At 37.0% G+C, this 21445-nt stretch overlaps 1 protein-coding gene across 5 annotated transcripts in view; it reads right to left on the reverse strand.

The window, feature by feature from the left end:
• Positions 1–21445, reverse strand: part of Naaladl2 (N-acetylated alpha-linked acidic dipeptidase like 2) — a 1327651-nt gene that overhangs the window by 583215 nt on the left and 722991 nt on the right. For all 5 annotated transcript variants that reach the window (XM_060378133.1, XM_060378134.1, XM_060378132.1 and 2 more), the window contains one exon: positions 9986–10105. In XM_060378133.1, the coding sequence (XP_060234116.1) occupies positions 9986–10105 (120 nt within the window). The remainder of the gene's footprint in view (positions 1–9985; positions 10106–21445) is intronic.

The raw sequence follows: 21445 nt of genomic DNA on the forward strand, positions 1-21445 counted from the left end.
GAAGGCCAACAGGACTTCTTGTGGACTCTTCCACAAGAGGACCAACAGGACCAACCAGGGCCCAGAGAAGCTTGCTGAGACTGAAGTATCAACCAAGGAGCATGCATGAACTGGATGTAAGCCCCCTACAAAGATGTAGTAAATGGGCAGCTTAGGCTTCAAGTGTGTACTCTAGTAAAGGAAGTGGGGACTGCATCAGACAAGGGCTCACTTGTCATGTTCTTGATCACTTCCCCCTGGAGAAACTGCCATGTCAGGCCATAGGGGATGAGGACATGCTCAGTCCTGATGCAACTTGATGAGCTAGGGTGGATGGGAAAGGGATCTCCCTTTTTCTGAGGTATAGGAGATGAGGAAGGGGAGAGGGAGAGAAGGTATGACTGGAAGGGATGAAGAGATGGGGCTATAGCCAGGATATAAAGTGAATAAAAATGATTTAATTTGAAATAAAAGAGTTTTGCTAAAAAATATTCAAAGTTGGCATTCAAACAGTCTAGGTTTCTCTAACAAAGAAATAGATATATTTTCAAAGTTTGGATAGGAAAAGTGTATTTCTCGCTTTTCATACATTCTTAGCACCATTGCCACAACTCACATAAAGCATAACTTTGTGTTCACTGCCATAAACACCTATCAGAAATATTTTATCATCAAAAAAGTGAGTCTCACAGTCTGCCAAAACAACATGGGCTCTTGCCATTTTTCTTGGTTGTTCTCAGAGGTAGATAAGATTCTTATTGCTGAAAGCACCACATGCCTTGGTTTCATAAAATAGAAAAAATAGACTAGAATATACCTAGCAGCCTCCTGTTTGCTTGTTTGCTTTCATGGTGTCAAGCTTCTAAAAAGGCTGATGGGAGAGAAATGTCATCAATTTTTTAAACAGCTTTGAACTCCATGAATAAGACTAATTTTTCAGGAAATATGTAGATCCTTGTATAATTGTAGCATAAGATTATGACAAACTACAATACAAACTGTCAGGCAAGGTATATCCTTAGTCCTTTACAAAAACTTCAAGTGTTCTTTGCCACTGAGCCACCACTACAGCCCCTTAACTTGAAATTTTATATTATATGTCTAATATCCACTTATAAGTGAGTACATACCATACATGTCTTTCTGTTTCTGGGTTCCTCACTCAGGATGATCTTTTCTAGATCCCACAATTTTCCTGCAAATTTCATGATTTCCTGTTTTTAATTGCTGAGTAGTGTTCCATTTTGGAAATGTACCACAATTTCTGTATCCATTCCTCCGTTGAGGGACATCTGGGTTGTTTCCAGATTCTGGCTATTATAAACAAAGCTGCTACAAACATGGTTGAGAAAATTTTCTTGTTGTGTACATGAGGATATTTTGGATATAAACATAGCAGTGGTATAGTTGGATCTTGAGGAAGCTCTATTTCTAATTGTCTGAGAAAGTGCCAGACTCATACCCAAAGTGGTTGTACCAGTTTACATTCTCACCAGCAATGGAGGAGGGTTCCCCTTTCTCCACATCCTCTACAGCATATATTGTTGCTTGAGGTTTTTTTTATTTTATATTTTAAGTATTAGTTACAATTTATTAACTTTGTATCCCAGCTGTAGCCCGCTCCCTCATTCTCTCCCAATCCCCCCTCCCTCCCTTATCAACTCCCTGCCCCTTTCCAAGTCCATAGATAGGGGAGGCCTCTTCCCCTCCCATCTGACCCTAGCTTATCAGGTGTCTTCAGGACTGGCTGCAATGTCCACCTCTGTGGCCTAGCAAGGCTGCTCCTCCCTTGGAGGGGAGGGGGTGTCAAAGAGCCAGCAATTGAGTTCACTTCAGAAATAGTTCCTGTTCCCCTTACTAGGGTACCTACTTGAATACTGAGCTACCATGGGCTACATCTGAGCAGGGATTCTAGGTTATATCCATGCATGGTCCCTGGTTGAAGATACAGTTTCATAAAAGACCTCTGTGCCCAGATATATTAGGTCCTTGTGGAGCTCCTTTCCTGTCCAGGTCTTACTCTCTCCCCCTTCTTTCATATGATTCCCTGCCAAAGGTTTGTTATGAGTCTCAGCATCTGCTTTGACACACTGCTAGATAGAGTCTTTCAGAGACCCTCTGTGGTAGGCTCCTGTCTCAGACAACTAGGAATAGTGCTTCCTCAAGATCAGCTATACCACTCCTAGACATATATCCAAAAGATGGTCAAGTACACAACAAAGACATTTGCTCAACCATGTTTGTAGCAGATTTATTCATAATAGCCAGAACCTGGAAACAACCCAGATGTTCATCAGTAGAGGAATGGATACAGAAATTGTGGTATTTCTACAGAATGGAATGCCAATCAGCAATTAAAAACAAGGAAATCATGATCTATGCAGACAAAAGGTGGGACCTAGAAAAGATCATCCTGAGTGAGGTATCTCAGAAGCAGAAAGACACACATGGTTTATACTCACTTAAAAGTGGGTACTAGACCTATAAGATATGATAAACATACTAAAATCTGTACACTTAAAGAAGATGAACATGAAAGAGGACCTGGGGTAAGATGATCAATCCTCACTTAGAAAGATAAATGGGATGGACATTGGAAATAGGAGAAAACAAGTAACAGGACAGGAGCCTACCACAGAGGGCCCCTGAAAGACTATCCCTAGCAGTGTATCAAAACCGATGCTACGACTCATAACCAAACCTTGGGCAGAGTGCAGGTAATCATATGAAATAAGAGGGAGTTAGTATGAGCTGGAGAGGACAGGAGCTCCACAAGAACCAAATATATCTGGGCCCAAGGCTCTTTTCTGAGACTGTTTCTCCAACCAAGGACCATGTATGGATATAACCTAGAACCCCTACCCAGATATAGCCCATCACAGCTCAGTATCCAAGTGGGTTCCCTAGTTAGGGGAATGGGGACTGTCTCAGACATGAACTCAATGGCTGGCTCTTTGACACCCCCCCCCCCCGAGGGAGGAGCAGCCTTGCTAGGCCACAGAAGAGGACATTGTAGTCATCCCTGAAGAGACCTGATAAACTAGGATCAGATAGTAGGGGAGGAGGACCGCCTCCATTAGTGGACTTAGAGAGGGGCAGGAAGGAGATGATGCATGGAGGGTGAGATTGGGTGGAAAGGAGGGAGGGGGCTACAGCTGGGATACAAAGTAAATAAACTGTAATTAATATAAAAATAATAAATAAAAAATTTCATAATGTTTAATCAAACTCATCATTTAATATTTAGATGAATAGTTTGTTAATTTATCCTGTCAGAATCATATTGTGAGGGTTAAAATACTATAGGAAATGATAAATTTGGAGGAATATTAACCTATTCTCAGTAACATTTTGAGAGTTTTATATTTATTTCTGCTATTTTAACCTCTATTAAAATATCTACAATTAACATCAAATAAAAAAGCAAAAAGAAAAAGAAAAATTTATCTTAATAATAGTATCAAAAAGAAAACACCATGCTCATGATAATTCACTTGTGAAGTCTACTCATCATTTAGGGAAAAATTTATACCAGCACTTCACAATGTTCTCCAGAAAACAGAAAGAGGGAGGGAGACCTCCTCATACTTCAAGGTCAGATTCAACCTACTACAATAAAAGGCCGTTATAAGATCAAAAAGGTACAAAGTAATACCTCGTATAAACACAGATGGAGAATCTCTCACAAACATTTGTAAGTAAAATTTATAAAATGTATATAATAGAAAGTGCAGCAAGCCAACTATTATTCCAGATTTGCAAGACTATTTCAACAGAGAAAATCAATCAATCAATCAAACAAACAAACAAAAAACCAAATAGAGATGTTTACTGGTACAAGTGCGTTACATAAAAGAAGTATCCACATAATATCAGATAAAGAAACCTCTCCTAATAAATACAAAATAATGAGAGAAGAGTGCTTTCAATGAAGTACATTGATAATTGTTTTAATTGAAATCAGTGTAATCAAACACAACAACAGAATCAAAGAGAAAAAGTAGATGACTATATTGACTGAAAAGACATTTAACAACTCTGTCACCCCATCATGAAAAAAAGTCAAAGAATACACAAGAACTTCCTCCCCTTAAGAGCAAATGTAAGAACACATAAACATAAAAGTTAATGGTGAGAAATCAGTCACATCTCCACAAAAATAATGACTCATGCTAGGCTATCTCCTCTCATTATTTCCTTTCTTCACTGTACTCACAGTCTTGTCTGAGTAATAAGATAAGAAAATGAAATGAAAAAAAAAACAGAATTAGAAGGAAAAAATTTGTGTTACCAGATTATATTTGTCTATGTAAAAATTTCAGATTCATAAATAGGAAAATATCTTTAATATACTGAGCAGTAGCATAAACTAAAAAAAATTTAAGTCAATAAAATGACAAAATATTAACATCTATATATATATATATATACATATAACATACACGCACATATACATATATACATACACACATGCAGAAATGATTCTGCATTTGTAGAGGTGAACCCAATGGATATTTTCAATAGAAGTGGGAAACAACATAATGCCGATTGATATGTATGAGTCTAATGTGTTATTCTACCAATTATGAAATGTGACAGGGTAGATTTAGTGATTGATGATGTCTTTCTGTCTTTACACTTGCCTTAATCTACAAATATTATTCAATGATTGTGTATATTATAAGAGAGAGATTTTTTTTAAAAGCTTCTGTAAAGCAAAGATCACTGTCATCAGAACAAAACAACAGCCTACAGATTGGGAAAGTATCTTCACCAACCCTACATTTGACAGAGGTCTAATATCCAGAATATATAATGAGCTCAAGAAGTTAAAAAGCAACAAATCAAGTAACCAAATTTAAAAATTTTCACTTTTCTACATGTAGACCTCCAGTTGGACCAGCACCCTTTGTTGAAGATGTTGTCTTTTTTCTATTGAATGGTTTTGGCTTCTTTGTCAAAAATCATGTATTCGTAGGTGTGTTGGTTTATTTCTGGGTCTTCTCTTTGGTTCAGTTGATCCACCTTTCTGTTTTTATGCCAATACCATGCAGGGATCGAGAAGCCTTCAGACGATTTGTTGTTATACAGGAACGTTTTGGAAATTCTGAGTTTTTTGTTTCTCCATATAAAGTTGATAATTTTTATCTCAAGGTCTATAAAATATTGTGTTGGTACTTTGATGGGAATTGCATTGAATCTGTAGATAGTTTTTGGCAGATAGCCATTTTTACTGTGTTAATCCTACCAATCCTTGAGCATGGGAGATCTTTCCATATTAAAATGAATTTTTATCCCTATGGGTTTTAGTAGTTTGTGTCTCTCTGAAAATTTGTCAATGTGTCTGTTTTAAGTTCGTGGCCACAAAATTATCATTGTTTGCTTTTTTAATTTAATTAATTAACTTATTCATTTATTACAATTTATTATCTTTGCATCCCACTGTAGACCCCTCCCTCCTCTCCTTCTGTCCTACCCACCTTCCCTCTTCTTCCCCATGCCCTTTTCCTAATCCCTTCATAGGGAAGGACCTTCTCCCTTTCTATCTGACCCCAACCTGTCATGTCTTATCAAGGTTGGCTTCATCATATTCCTCTGTGGCCTGGAAAGGCAGCACACCCCCCTCCCAGGAGGTGATCAAAGAACCTGCCACTGAGTTCATGTCAGAGATAGTCCCTGTTCCCATTACTAGGGAACTAACTTAGAAACAGCACGGCCAATGGTTTTCCTTTGAACGGAGGCTCTTAGTTGGTGTATCGGTCTCTTCAGGACTCCCTGGTCCCAGATGTTTTGTCTCTGTTGTTTTCCTTGTGCAGTTACTGTCCCCTCCCGGTCTTTCTATCTCCTTCTTCTTCCATAAGGATTCTGGCACTCTTCCTAGAGTTTGGCTATGAGTCTCAGTATCTTCTTTGATACCCCAGTGGGTAGAGTCTTTTAGACGTCCTCTGTGGAAGGTTCCTGTCCTGTACTTTGTCTTCTACTACTTCTTATGTCTATCTTGCTTGCCCTTCTGAACGAGGATTAAGCATTTTCCTTCTTGCTTAGCTTCTTTAGGACTATATATTTTAGTATATTTATCCAATAAAAGACACAGACTAACAGATTATTTGCAGAAACAGGATACAACATTCCGCTGCATTCAAGAAACATATCTCTGCAACAAAGAGAGACACTACCTCAGAGTTAAAGGATGGAAAAGGTTTTCCAAGGAAATGAACACAAGAAGCAAGCTGGAGTAGCCATCCTAGTACCTAATAAAATAGACTTTCAACCGAACAAAAACAAAAACCAAAAAAGATGGAGAGGAACACGTCAAAAGAAAAATCCACCAGAAGGACATCACAATCCTGAACATATCTGCATCAAACACAAGGGCTCCTGCATATGTCAAAGAAACTTTATTAAAGCTTAAATCATACTTTGGTCCCGACACCTTAATAGTGGGAGATTCTCAACACCCCACTCTCACCAAGGGATAGATCATTAAGACAGAAGCTAAACAGAGAAATAATGACACTTACAGAGGTCTTAAATCAAATGGACTTAGTAAATGTCTACAGAACCTTTCACCCAAACACAAAAGAGTATATCTTCTCAGTACCTCATGGAACCATCTGCAAAACTGACCATATAGTCGGGAACAAAGCAAGCCTAAACAGATACAAGACAATTGAAATAATCCCTTGTATCATATCAGACCACGATGGTCTAAAACTAGACCTCAACAATACCAAATAACAAAAAGCCTACACACAAATGGTAACTGAAGAACTCTCTACACAATGACAATCGGGTCAGGGAGGAAATAAAGAAAGAAATTAAATAGTTCCCAGAACTTAATGAAAATTAAAGTACAACTTACCCTAACTTATGGGACACAATGAAATCAGTGCTAAGAGGAAATTTCATAGCACTAAGTGCCTTCATAAAGAAAATTGAGGCATCTCATGAAAGCAAGTTAATGGTTCACCTGAAAGCGCTAGTCAAAAAAAAAAAAAAAAAAAAAAAAAAAGCAGTCTACTCAAGAGGAGTAGACTGCTAGAAATAATCAAACTCAGGTATGAAATCAATACATTAAAATCAAAGAGAACAGTACAAAGAATCAACGACACCAAGAGAAAATTTCTTTGAGAAAAATCAACAAGGTAGAGAAACCCTTAGCCAAAGTAACTAAAAGACAGAGGCACATTGTCCAAGTCAACAAAATCAGAAATGAAAAGGGAAACATAACAATAGACACTGAGGAAATCCAAAGAATCATTAGGTCGTACTTCAAAAGCCTATATCCAACAAAATTTGAAAATGTAAATGAAATGGACAATTTTCTTGATAGATTTCATTTACCAAAGCTGAATCAAGGTCAGGTAAATAAATTAAATAACCCTACATACCCTAAGGAAATAAAAGCTGTCATCCAAAGTCTCGAATCCAAAATAAGCCCAGAGCCAGCTGGTTTCAGCACAGAATTGTGTCATTTTACTGACCATGACTGTGTTTCTTATTTTTTTTTCTCAAAATAGAACATATTAGTTGAGAAAGTTTTCTTTAGCTATACATGAATATTTTAAAGGATTCATTGCACTTTAAAAGATTGTCCAGCAAAAAAAATTGCACATTTTTATCTTCAAAACATTCAGAATTCTCAAGAGAGGAATATCTAATGGCAGAAAAGTACTTAAAGAAATGTTCAAAGTCCTTAGTCATCAGAGAAATGCAAATCAAAACAACATTGAGATTTCCACCTTACAACCATTAGAATGGCTAAGATCAAAAACTCAAGTGACAACACATGCTGGAGAAGATGTGGAGAAAGGAGAACACTCCTCCACTGCTGGTGGGAATGTAAACTTGTACAACCACTTTGGAAATCGATCCGGTGCTTTCTCAGACAATTAGGAAGAGTGCTGTCTCAAGATCCATCTATATCACTCATAGGCATATATCCAAAGGACACTCAAGTATACAACAAGGACATTTTCTCAACCATGTTTGTAGCAGCTTTATTTGTAATAGCCAGAAGCTGGAAACAGCCCAGATGCGCCCCAGTTGAGGAATGGATACAGAAAGTGTGGTACATCTACACAATGGAATATTATTCAGCAATAAAAAACAAGGAAATCATGAAATTTGCCAGTAAATGGTGGGAACTGGAAAAGATCATCCTGAGTGGGGTATCCCAGAAGCAGAAAGACACACAGGGCATATACTCACTCATAAGTGGATATTAGACATATAATATAGGATAAACATACTAAAAATCTGTACACCTAAGAAAGCTAATCAAGAAGGAGGACTCTGGCTAAAGATGCTCAATCCCCATTCAGAAAGGCAAAGAGGATAGAAATAGGAGGAGGGTGAAAACAGGGAATAAGACAGGAGTCTACCACAGAGGGCCTCTGAAAGGCCTGCAGGATATCTAGGCAGATACTGAGACTCATAGCCAAATTTTGGGCAAAGTGCAGGTAATCTTATGAAAGATGTGGGAGATAGTAAAACCTGGAGAGGACAGGAGCTCCACAAGGAGAGCATCAGATCCAAAAAGTCTGGGAACAGGGATCTTTTCTGAGGCTGATACTCCAGCCAAGGACCATTCCTGCGATGGCCTAGAACCCCTGCACAGAGGTAGCTTATGGCAGTTCAGTGTCCAAGTGGGTTCCATAGTAATGGGAACAGGGCTATCTCTGACATGATCTGATTGGCCTGCTCTTTGATCACCTCTCCTGAGTGTGGAGTGGCCTTACCAGGCCACAGAGGAAGACAATGAGCCACTCCTGATGAGACCTGATAGACTAGGATCAGAGGGAAGTGGAGGAGGACCTCCCTTATCAGTGGACTGGAAGAGGGGCATGGATTGGGAAGAGGGAAGGAGGGTAGGATTGGGAGGGGAGGAGGAAGGGAGCTACATGTAGAATGCAGAGTGAATAAACTGTAATTAATAAAAATAATTTTAAAAACATTCACAATTTTAACCAGGTGTGCATGATTTGACACTGATTAAATATAAATACATATTTGAAAGATAATAACAAATAAATGCAGAAAGTCCTCATCCTATCTTCTTTCATTTCTTTCCTCTTTTCTTTTATCCTTTGTTTCTTTGAAACAGTGAGCCAAGTAGACAAGGCTAGCCTCAAGCTTACAGATTAACCTGACTCTGCCACCTGAGTTCTGGAACTAGACATACATAGCACTATGCCTGGCCTCTTTTTTTCTTACCAGTTCATCCAGTAGTTTTATGAAAATACTGGGCTTGGGCATTAGCAAAACCATTTAAGACTACATAAGAAAACATTGAATTTATCTTCCGAACAAGGGTCTTCTTGTTACATAACCACAATGAATATTCTTTCTAAACAGTAATAAAGAACCAATAGGCAGCAGTCCTGACTATATATTCTGTTAGATCCTTATCCAGTATTTAGTGTGACCTGCTTTAATTATATAAATGCTTCTAGTAGATAAATGTTAATAAACTCAATTTAAACAAAATAAATGAAATTTCTACACCTCCTTAGCCTATTATATTTAATTGGATTACTGAGCACAGGTAGTAACTGTGAAGTTACAGTTTACAAAATTAATCACAGATGAGCATAAGTCAGTTAAATTTTGATCTACAGGATGCATGCACATGAGCCAGTTTTGACAACAGATTGGAATTTTACCGTATGTTCTGAGAAGAGGGAGCTCAGGTTCTTTATGTCAGCAGTTTCTATGCATCCCTTTACACAGTCACTCTCCTTGCCTAGGTACTCACAGACTCACTCAACCCCATATTGGGGTTTACCCTCCATTAAGAAATACAAACTTCAATTTCTTTTCATTAAAGATCTTAATTTATTATATTTTCAAAATGACAATTTTTCTCTCTGTGCATATCTTTGTCTCTGTCTCTGTCTGTCCCTGCCCTTCTCTGTCTCCATCTCCATAATTTCAAAAGCACCTACCGCAAACAGCACAAAAGAATTGACTTACTCTCTCACCAAATAAGAGCCTTTGGACTGACCTTATACAGCAGTGGGAATTTTCCTAATTTCAGTAGTGCAATTTGATTTGTTACATTTTTCAACTTTGAAATCCGTTTCAGGTCATCTGTAGTTCCATAACTCACATCTATGACATCAGCCTGAAAGAGGAGAAAATACAAAGAAAAATAAAGCCTTATGTTGAAAATAATGTCAGTTACCCAATTGTTTGTAGTTACTCAAATCTTCCAAGTCAACATAATTTTATCTCCCAGCCTGTCCTAATTTTTACTTTCTAATTTTTCCAGTTACAATGGTGCTCTGATTCAAGGATAAAGCTTACTGTTTTTTTTTTTTTGTTTTTTTTTTTTCCTTTTCCCTCCTGTACAAGTTGAAAATTGTCATCATGATTTTCATATATTCATGTTTCATGAGTTATTTTACAAACATATTCTTTAGGATCAATAATGCCAACCTCAGGCTTGAAGGCTCAATAAGCTCTTATTACTTATTATTATTATTATCAAGTACAAAATCCTCTATGTAAGTAACTGTGCACAAATGAAGTGTTAATGGTGCTCAAATGACCAGACATCAATGACAGTCATTGGTTATGTCATTCCACCAAAATACAGCACTTTGTTCTTGAAAAAATGGTAACAAATAACCATTTATGTGACAATTCCACCACGCCTTACTATATATTGTCCTTTTTAAAAGTTCCCCTTTTCCTCAAGTAAACTACTTATTAATATGTGAAACCACTGTCAGCAGTCCTGGTTCCTGTTAATGTTTTTCTTCTTGGAAGATTCTGAAATCCAGGACCCATCAAAGACATTCCTAGCCGGCAAGATGAGTCCTTTTGAATCTGCTTTCTTTAATATTTATAATTAAAATAAATTGTTGTTGCAGGTTCTAATGTTTATGTAATACATAATGTATTCTTTCAAATTTCGAATCCAAAAATACTCAGCTCACCATAGATACTATGATGAAAGGACTGGGAGGAAGTAGACAGAGAAAGAAAGAGGGTACAAAGTAGCTAAAACAGCATTTCATCAGGAGGTGCATAAGCAGTGGCTTCAGATGCTGACTTTGAGCACAGGATTCTGTTTCAAGAAATCATGAGTATTTTATGCAGTCAAGAAGCAGAAAGCAATGGACACATGCCACTCCCCAGTTCCATTTTTTCTATGACAAAATCTATGCCCCAAGTCATGCAATGGTGAGACTCCCAGTGGGTAACTCTTCTTACTGAAAATAATGCAGTCACTAGTCTCCCACAAGGATGACTAAAGGTCCATTTATCACTTGATAATTTTAGATTCTCTCAGGCTGACAATTGGCATTAACCATCACTTATAGCTATCACATTTATCAACATCTTCAAAACTTTGCTAATAACACCCAGATCCATTTCAGTCTGTACCTATCAGATAAATTTTCACAATCATAAATGAACTTTCATTCATTTTGTTTCCAAATAATCTGTGTCTGCCTCTGTGCCTGCGGTGTGTGTGTGTGTGTGTGTGTGCGTTGCATTAATGTGTGCATGCAGGTGTGGGGCACAGTTTTAATTTCTACTGCTAGGAAATTTCTTGTTGAAGAAATGCTGCACACCATTTTCCCCAATTATTCAACATGTTGTCAGCTCCTGAGACATGTAATTAAATAATTATGCAGTATCTGAAAAGTTAAGTCATACTTTCAAATGGATTTGTAAAAAAAAAAAATGTAATTGTTAAAACACTTCCATAAGAGTATTTTAACTATAATTTTCTTTCTATTAAAATATTATTAACTCAGTGCCTTTAATATAATCTTTGAGATTACAGATATCATTATGATATAAATAACTGTTGATCTATGGATCTTAAGGGTCTGATTAAATAAATTGTCACATAATATTAACGATTTTACTGCAAACAGAATAAAAACCATTTTATTTCAAATTAGTAACTATATGCTATTTTTTTGAGATTCAGTGACCACACCTAAAAACAGACTATTACTCTATTAATCATATCAATGAACATATTTCTCATATTCTGGAAATGACTGAGGAAAAACGTCACTGCTTTGGGTGGATATGAGTGGTGGCCTTTGTTTATATATATATATTTATGTTCATATCTTTTGTTCATAGGTATGTATCATATGCTTATCACATATGTATATATACATATATATCAGAAATGTATAATGATTACAAAAATGTCAATTGTGAAAAATCCTACACATTGGAAATTATCAATAGCTTGAACAATTTTATCCAAAGTTCAATCAGTTCCTCAGTTTACCTCACGTAAAATACATGTCAATAAATGGAAGTTTTTGGCGTAGAAGAGAGTGTTATCCTCACAAAAATGTTTTTCGGCACAGACGAAACTATACATATCTATTTTAGCTTGCTTATATTGAGGCTATCTATTAAATACCAGTAATTACTGTAGTCTCAGTGTTTTTGTTTTGTTTTGTTTTCCAATCATGTCCTTTCTGAAAATCTCTCCTCTTTTCCTTTAGGAAAACTGAAAATCATAGCTGCCAAAAGTATTGAATTGTTCTGATGTACAAATCACTATACAATCATATGTTAAAATGCCAATATGCTCCTTTCCACATGGGCGCATTGCCACAATGACTCTGTTGTGACTGCATGTCTCCAATCATGTTAGAAAATCATACACTAGACCATCAGAAACACAGTAGTTAGTTTATGCTCCAAACTAGAGATGAAGTCAAATCTTACATTTATATTTTGATTGTAGAACAAGGAACTTAAGACAACAACAACTGCAAAGCAATAACATATATTATTCCATGATGAAGTGAAATAATTTTACTAGCTTGATACCAAAGTTGTTTGACAGAAATGGCTAGGATTTCTGGCAAAATCTTTCAGTAGAAGGATTCAGCAATGAGATATTAGCTAAGCTTGGACCAAAAACATGGAGGGATAACATTATCCACAACAAGATTTTTATGGTTTATAATGGAATTGACATAAATAAAAATAGTTGATAAAAAGAAGCCGTAGAAATCAGAAAGCAGGGCTTCTTGTGTAATGAATGTTATAAAATATTAAGATATTATGTACCAATCAACTGCTAAAAGTGTTTCAGTTTTATTGTGAAAAATATTGTCTTTAAACTGTCAAGCTTTAGAGTTGTTAATCAGACACACTTTGGAACAATAACAATAACAAAAATATTATTTGATCAATCTATGTGCCAGGAACACTCTGTTCAATACCCATCTCAGATAGCAATCTAATGTCACTATGACATCATGAATAGTGAAAGTGAGGACAGGAACAAGGAAAGAATCTGTCTATGTTCTGTCAATGGAATTCAGGTGTGCTGCAAACTCTGTGGAGTCATCTTCTGGAGGCCATTTCACCAAGAGAGGTTGGCAACAACTTGATTCCGCTGAAGAAAATTTCATGGTGCTCTCTGGTTAAACAGGGCAAGTTAGTAATCAGAACCAGAAAATCTGAAAAACCATTTAAAGCAATCAATTAAAATAAATCATAGGTGTGACCATCGACAGTTTAGCAATAATGAATGGTTAATGTTATCTGTCAATTTAAAGAATGCAGAATGACCAGGGAGATGGGTCTCTGGGCATACCTCCTAGGGAGTTATCTTGATTACATTAATTGACATGGGAAGACCCATTCCCTCTTTTAAAAAATCCTGAACTTTGTAGAATTAAGAAGATGAGCTCATTCAGAAAGGCAAAGAGGATGGACATCAGAAGAGTGAGAAAACAGGGAACAGGACAGGAGCCTACCACAGAGGGCCTCTGAAAGACTCTATCCTACAGAGTATCAAAGATTTTGCTAAGACTTATAACCAAACTTTGAGAGGAGTGCAGGGAATATTTTGAAAGAAGGGGGATATAGAAAGACCTAAGGAGGAGACAGAAGCTCCACAAGGAGAGCAACAGAACCAAAAAATCTGGGCCCAGGGGTCTTTTCTGAGACTTCTACTCCAACCAAGGACCATTCATGGAGGTAACCTAGAACCCCTGCACAGAAGTAGTTTAGTGTCCAAGTGGGTTCCATTGTAATGGGAACAGGGATTGTCTTTGACATGAACTGATTGGTCTGCTCTTTGATCACCTTCCCCTCAGCGGGGTGCAGCCTTACCAGACCACAGAGGTAGACAATGTAGCCACTCCTAATGAGACGTAATAGACTAGGATCAGAAGGAAAGGGAGGAAGACCTCCCCTATCAGTGGACTGGGAGAGGGACAGGGGTGGGGAAGAGGGAAAGAGCATGGGATTGGGAGGGGAGGAGAGAATGAGGTACAGGGGGGATACAAAGTGAATAAACAATAATTAATAAAAAATAAATAAGTAATTTCAAAACTAGACTTATCTTTGTAAATAATATTTTTTAAATCCAAGCAAACCCTTAAAACAACAGTGAAAATATCCATCAAATATTAATAAAGGAAGTAATGATCATGTCATAGAATTATAAATAGGACTGACAACCTTTAATCCCAATACTCTGGAGGTAGAAGAAGGGCTATAAGGTCAGCCGTAGTTCCATAGAGAGACCATGACTCAAAAACAACTGAATAATTGAACATAGTCAAATTTATTATGGGTATATTTAAACATTTTTGTGAGTACTTTTTAAAATTTTTGTTAAGTTAATTTATATCTTTGTCATAGGTCCCTCCCAGAACCATCCTCCTTCCCACATCCTCTCTTTCCAACCCAGACATCCAAGCTCATCTATTCACTTGGGGACTGAGTTCACCTTCCTCCTCTGTGACCTAGTAGGGAAGTCCCATCATCGGAAAGTGATCAATAAGCAGACAACATAGTCTGTGTCAGAGATCTTTCCCGCTTTTGTAAGTAGTGGGCTGACATGCAGCCTAAGATGTCCATCGATTTATCTTCCTGGGGTCTGTGCATTGTAGTATTCTATCCTGGGGTCTGTGCATTTAGTACTATAGGACTAAAATTCGCTTATAAGTGAGTATATAATATGTGTGGCTTTCTGGGTCCATGTTACTTCACTCAGGATGATGTTTTCTAGCTCTATCTATCCATTTGCCTGCAAATTTCATGATTTCCGTTTTTTTTTTTTTTGTTTTTTTTTTTTAATTGCTGAGTGGTATTCCATTGTGTAAATGTTCTTCAGTTGAGGGACATCTGAGTTGTTTCCAGTTTCTGGCTTTTACGAATAGAGCTGGTATTGACACGGTTGAGCAAACGTCCTTGTTTTATTGTGGAACATCTTTATATACCCAGGAGTAGTATTAGCTGATTCTTGAGGTCAGCAAAGTGGCTGGATATAAGATTAATAAAAAAAAAAAAATCAGTAGCCCTTCTATATACATATAACAAAAGAGTTTAGAAAGAAATTAGGAAAGCAAACAATACCCTTTATAACAGCCAAAGATCATGTAAAGTATCTAGGGGTAACTCTAACCAAGGAAGTCAAAGACCTGTACAACAAGTCTCTGAAGAAAGAAACTGAAGAAGATACCAGAAAATGGCAAGATCTCCCATGTTCATTGCTCAGTAGGATTAACATAGTAAAAATTGCCATCTTACCCAAGGCAGTTTACAGATTCAATGCAATCCCCATCAATATAGCAACGCAGTTTTTCATAGACCTTGAAAGATCAATTCTAAACTTCATATGGAAAAAAACAGAAAGCCCACAGTAGCGAAAAACATCCTATATAATAATAGAACTATTGGAAGTGTTTCCATACCTGGTCTCAAGCTATACTATAGATAAATATTAATAAAAAAAAAAAAGCCTACATGGTACTGGCATAGAAATAGGCGGGTTGATGAATGAAATCGATTTGAAGACCCAGAAATAAACCCATATACCTATGCACACTTGATTTGTGACAGAGGAACCAAAGCCATACAATGGAAAAAAGACAGCATCTTCAACAAATGGTGCTGTTCTAACTAGATGTCCACATGTAGGAAACTACAATTAGAGCCTTATTTATCATCCTGCTCAAAACCCTAATCCAAGTAGATCAAAGACCTAAGTGTTGGTCTCCTTGTGGAGCCAAAATATCTGGGCCCAAGGAGGGGTCCTGCAGAGACTGATGAGTCAACCAAGGACCATGCATGAAAAGGACCTAGACTCCTTGCTCAGATGTAGCCCATTGGCAGCTCAGTATCCATTGGGATTCCTTAGTAAGAGAAGCAGGAGCATGAACTTGGTTGCCTGCTCCTTGATCACTTCTCCTGGTGGGCAACCTAGACAGCCCACAGAGAAAGAGAATCCAGACAGTCCTTATGATAACTGATAGGCTAGGATCAGATAGGAAGGAAGATCTTCCCAGTCAGTCGACTAGGGAAGGGGCACTGGGGAGTGGGGAAGTGGGATGTAGGGTGGGACTAGAAGGAGATGAGGAAGGGGCTACAGTTGGGATACAAAGTGAATATTTTGTAATTAATAATAATAATAATAATTTTTAAAATACCTCAATGTAAAACCAGCTGCACTAAACATGCTAGAGGAGAAAGTGGCTAACATCCTTGATCTCATTGGCACAGAAACAACTCCCTGAACAGAACACTAACAGCTCAGGCTCTATGCTCTACAATTAAAAAATAGAACCTCTTGAAACTGAGAAGGACACTATAAATAGAACAAAACAGTAGTCTATATATTGGGAAAACATATTTAAACATTTTAACACTAAAGACTCCACATTTATTGTGATGCGATTACAAATGGTCCATCAGTTACCTTTGCTTCAAAACTCAGTTGCATAGTAAACAGACCTTTTGAGACATAGAAGGTCATTTGTGGCTAAAGGATCACATGCAGATTTTTTTTAATTAATCACAATTGCATGTAGCTGTCTTCATAATCATTTATTTTAGACTTTTATATCAAAACATGGAACACACAAGGGAAAAATAGCATGATAAGTAAAGTGCTGGACCATTGTCACCAGTACAGATCTGTCCCAGGGTCATAGTGCTATGTTGATCAAATGAAAGCTTCATCTTCAAAGAAACACTCACAGTATTTAAACAGTGCACTTTTACTCTTGTTTCCCAGATTTCTCCAATTTTTATCCACAACAAAAGTCAGTTAGAGCCAAAAGCCTGCAGTTCTGTTGTTTCTCATTTCTCAGCCATGGAAAATCCAAGAGATTTTGTCATATGAAGGCTGTTTTAATAGTGATATGTGGGTTTTTTTCCTTTTCTAGACTTTCTAGCAAAATATGGGGCATAGTGTTCAGACATCATGAGCTAAACTACTGTGCCCTGAAGCAAGCCATATCATCAGATCAGTTTGTCATGTATGACCAATTTGCATTCTCAAATAAAATGTCTCATCTCTGAAATCTTTGAGCCCTCAAATTAATGTATATCTTATTATTGATTCATGATTTAAAGGCATTTTCTTTAGTAATTATTAATATTTGTCATACTAAACTGATGATTGGAAGATTATGTCCCCACAGCATTATTATTATCATAAATTTGAATTTTCAAAATATTGAAGTTTTGATGTTTTCTAACTTCTTCATTTAAATTATGCCTACTTTCTGCCAAACAACAATAATTGTTAATGTTGAATGATGTACATTTTCCAAGTATAGGCAATTTATAGGATGTTAGGATTTCTATTGCATGACAGTTATTTAGGTAACTGTGATTTTTTTTCCCCTGACATGAACAAGGTCAATAAGGTTTAGAAGACTCAGTGATTCCTCATTTGTGCAGCTGATAAGATAGACTTTAGAGTTCTGCTGTGTCTGGAGCAGGTGTAATAAATATGTCAATAACAATATATCTTATGCACAGTCAATGTGTTGTTGAAAACAAAGTTCTACATAAAAATTGCATTATGTGGATTGTCTCCTGGGCAAAAATTAAAACTATACAGGAGGGAATCAAAACTCAAACCTAAGATTTATGGGTCTATGAACAAATCTCCTGTCTCAAAAGCAGAACATTTCAGAACCAAAATTTATTAAATATTAATTGTGTTCTTTTTTTGTCAGAGAAGGCCTAGTTTCAAATAAGACACAAGGGAGGATTTCACAGGTATTTAAACAAAAACAATATTTTCTCTATACAAAATTAATTATATATGGTCAGACCTCATGATCAGTGTTTCCATTCTGTGGAAATACTATTGTTGCTATTTATTTACTAAAACATAAATATCTTTTTATTTCTTGATGCTAAGCACACGAACTAAATTATTTATATATCCATTTTAATGTGTATTTTGCATCTGACAAGGCAACTCTTCTTAGGACCCTTTGACTGGCCTACCTGTCATTATCGTGGGGTAACAATGTCACCTTTCTAGTGCACAATGAATTACAAGAATTCACAAAGCACACCATCCATCATGCTGGCACTAAGTGGGTTTTCAGACTAGATACGAGATATCACAAGTGCTCTTTAGACGGTTACCAGAAAGCACAAATTGGAAGCTTACACAAAACAGTTCTATGATGAATGGACATGACAGCTCTTCAAAGTAAAAGGGAACTCCTCCTCTGCAAATAACCTTGTCAAAAGCAGAAGTTGTAGGTAGCTTTTCTGGCAGTCAAAATAGAATAATTTAAAAACTTGTTAATGGCTCTGCCTCATAGAAATTCATGAACACACAATGTACTCAGAATCAGAAAGGAGTTATGTCTGAATCAGCAGCAGCATCTACACAAGATTGATTTGAATTGAGGAATGGTCAGAGATACACAAAAATCACCATTTCCTCACAAGCTACTCTATGTGAGTTTCAGTGTAATAGCAACCCCTTATAACATAGAAATAACATGAAATCTCAGGGTTGTTTTGGTTTGCATGTCCCTGATGACTAAGGACGTTGATGATTTCTTTAAGTGTTTCTGCTGTTCGATATTCCTCTATCTGTTTAGCTCTGTAGCCAATTTTTAATTTTAACTTCTTGAGTTCTTAATATATTCTGGATACTAGCCCTCTCTCAGATACAGGGCTGGTGAGGATCCTTTCCCAGTCTGTAAGCTGTCATTTTTTTCTGATGACAGTGTCCTTTGATTTACAGAAGCTTTTCAATTTCATGAGGTCCCATTTATTAATTATCTTACAGCCTGTGCTTTTGGTGTTCTGTTCAGGAAGTTGTTACACCCATCAGAATGGCTAAGATAAAAATGACAGTACATGCTGGAGAGGATGTGGAGAAAGAGGTACCCTCCTCAACTGCTGTAGGAATGTAAACTTGTACAACCACTTTTGAAATCAATCTTGTGCTTTCTCAGAAAATTAGGAATAGTGCTACCTCAAGATCCAGCTATACCACTCTTAGGCATATATCCAAAAGATGCTCAATTATACAACAAGGACAATTGGTCAACCATGTTTATAGCAACTTTATTTGTAATAGCCAGAATCTGGAAACAACCCAGTTGTCCCTCAGCTGAGGAATGGATACAGAAATTGTGGTACATTAGCACAATGCAATACTACTCAGCAATTAAAAACATGGAAATCATGAAATTTGCAGGTAAATGGTGGGAACTAGAAAAGATTATCCTGAGTGAGGTATCCCAGAAGCAGAAAGACACATAATGGTATGTACTCACTTATAAGTGGATATTATATATATAATGTAGGATAAATATACAATAATCTCTATACCTGGAGAAGCTAAGCAAGAAGGAGAACCCTGGGTAAGATGATCAATCCTTACTCTGAAAGGCAGCAAGAGACAGACCTCAGGAGAGGGACAGAACAGAAACAGGACAGGAGCCTACCACTGAGGACCTCTGTAAGACCTCCCAGCAGGGTATTAAAGCAGATGCAGAGAGACTCATAGCCAAACTTTGGGCAGAGTGCAGGGAATCTTATGAAAGAAGGGGGACATAGAAAGACCTAGAGGAGACGGGAGCTCCACAAGAAGAGCAACAGAAGCAAAAAAATATGGGCACAGGGATCTTTTCTGAGACTGATACTCCAACCAAGGACCATGCATGGATATAACCTAGAACCCCTGCCATGTAGCCCATGGCAGCTCAGTCTTCAAGTGAGTTCTCTAGTAATGGTAACAGGAACTGTTTCTGACATGAACTCAGTGGCTGGCTCTTTGATATCCTCTCCCTGAGCGGGATCAGCCTTGCCAGGTCACAAAGGAAGACTCTGGAAGATAGTCCTGATAGCCTAAGGTTAGATGGAAGGGGAGGAGGTCCTCCAACATCAGTGGACTGGTGAAGGGGAAGGGAGGAGATGAGGGAGGAAGGCAAGGTGGGATTGGGAGGGGACTGGGGTGAGGCTACAGCTGGGATACAAAGTGAATAAATTGTAATAAATAAAAATTATATTAAAAAACAATAATACAGTAAATAAACTAAGAAAGAAATAAATTTTTAAAAACAAAAAAAACATAGATGTAACATGTATGCATATGGTCATATGTACCTCCAATATTCAGCTAGGAAGTTATTTTTTCTTTGAGTATCCTAGTCATAACATTTCACTTTTAAAAATACTAAGTCACAGGCCCATACTTTCTTCATATATTTAGTTTCATACTGTTTGAAATATATTAGTATTAAGTATTAAAACACCTGTTCTCAATGTCTTCATCTAAGTCATAAAAGGACTGTTTTCAAATTAAAGTCTGAAAATAGAAGGTTTTACTTTTGATTTTTAATCTGGAACTATATTTACTCCTTCATCAACCCCTTCAGTTGAAGCTAAATATTTAAAAGGAGTACATTTTTACCTCTTATCCTATCTTCAAATTCTTCTTTGTAATAATTAATTTATTATTCTTTTAAAAATTTCTTTACTAAAATTGGCAGCTTAAATACATTTAAAATGATGAAATGTTCATAAATAAACTCCCTAGACTTTGGTGAAATTACATAAATATTTAGAGAAGCTTAGTTTATTATACAAAACAAAAAGATGTCTAACACACATTACTAACAAGATAAATATGTCCAAAACTCTGAGACATCTGGAATCAGGTATATGGAATTTATTGTCTAACTTTATTCCAATCTGCATAGAGGATCAGATTAAGCGAACATGATTTTCCAATATCCTCATGATCCGGAATCATCAGTATTTGCCGGAAGAAAATAAAAAACAAGTAGATAGAAATGTGTCCAAGGACTTGCTAAGATTCCTAGTTTTGTTTTGTTGTTCGGCTTGGGGTTTGCTTTTCTTTTTTGGTGAGGGTAGGGTATGGGAAAGATGTGAATACACTTGAGCCAAATAGAATAAAGCAGGTGCTTGTCGAAAGCAGGGTGCTTGTGGAAAGCAGGGTGCTTGTGGAAAGCAGGGTGCTTGTGGAAAGCAGGGTGCTTGTGGAAAGCAGGGTGCTTGTGGAAAGCAGGGTGCTTGTGAGTGTTTGGGTTCTAATACACTTGGGCCAAATAGAATAAAGCAAGGTGCTTGTGAGAGTTTGGGTTCTCACATCTCCTTAAGTTCAGGGTTCAGAAATATTGCATTGGGTACTCACTGCTTCTTTTTATCTTCATTGATATAAATTGTA

The sequence above is a fragment of the Meriones unguiculatus genome, chromosome 2 (genome assembly GCF_030254825.1).
Source record: "Meriones unguiculatus strain TT.TT164.6M chromosome 2, Bangor_MerUng_6.1, whole genome shotgun sequence".
NCBI classification, from domain to species: Eukaryota; Metazoa; Chordata; class Mammalia; order Rodentia; family Muridae; genus Meriones; species Meriones unguiculatus.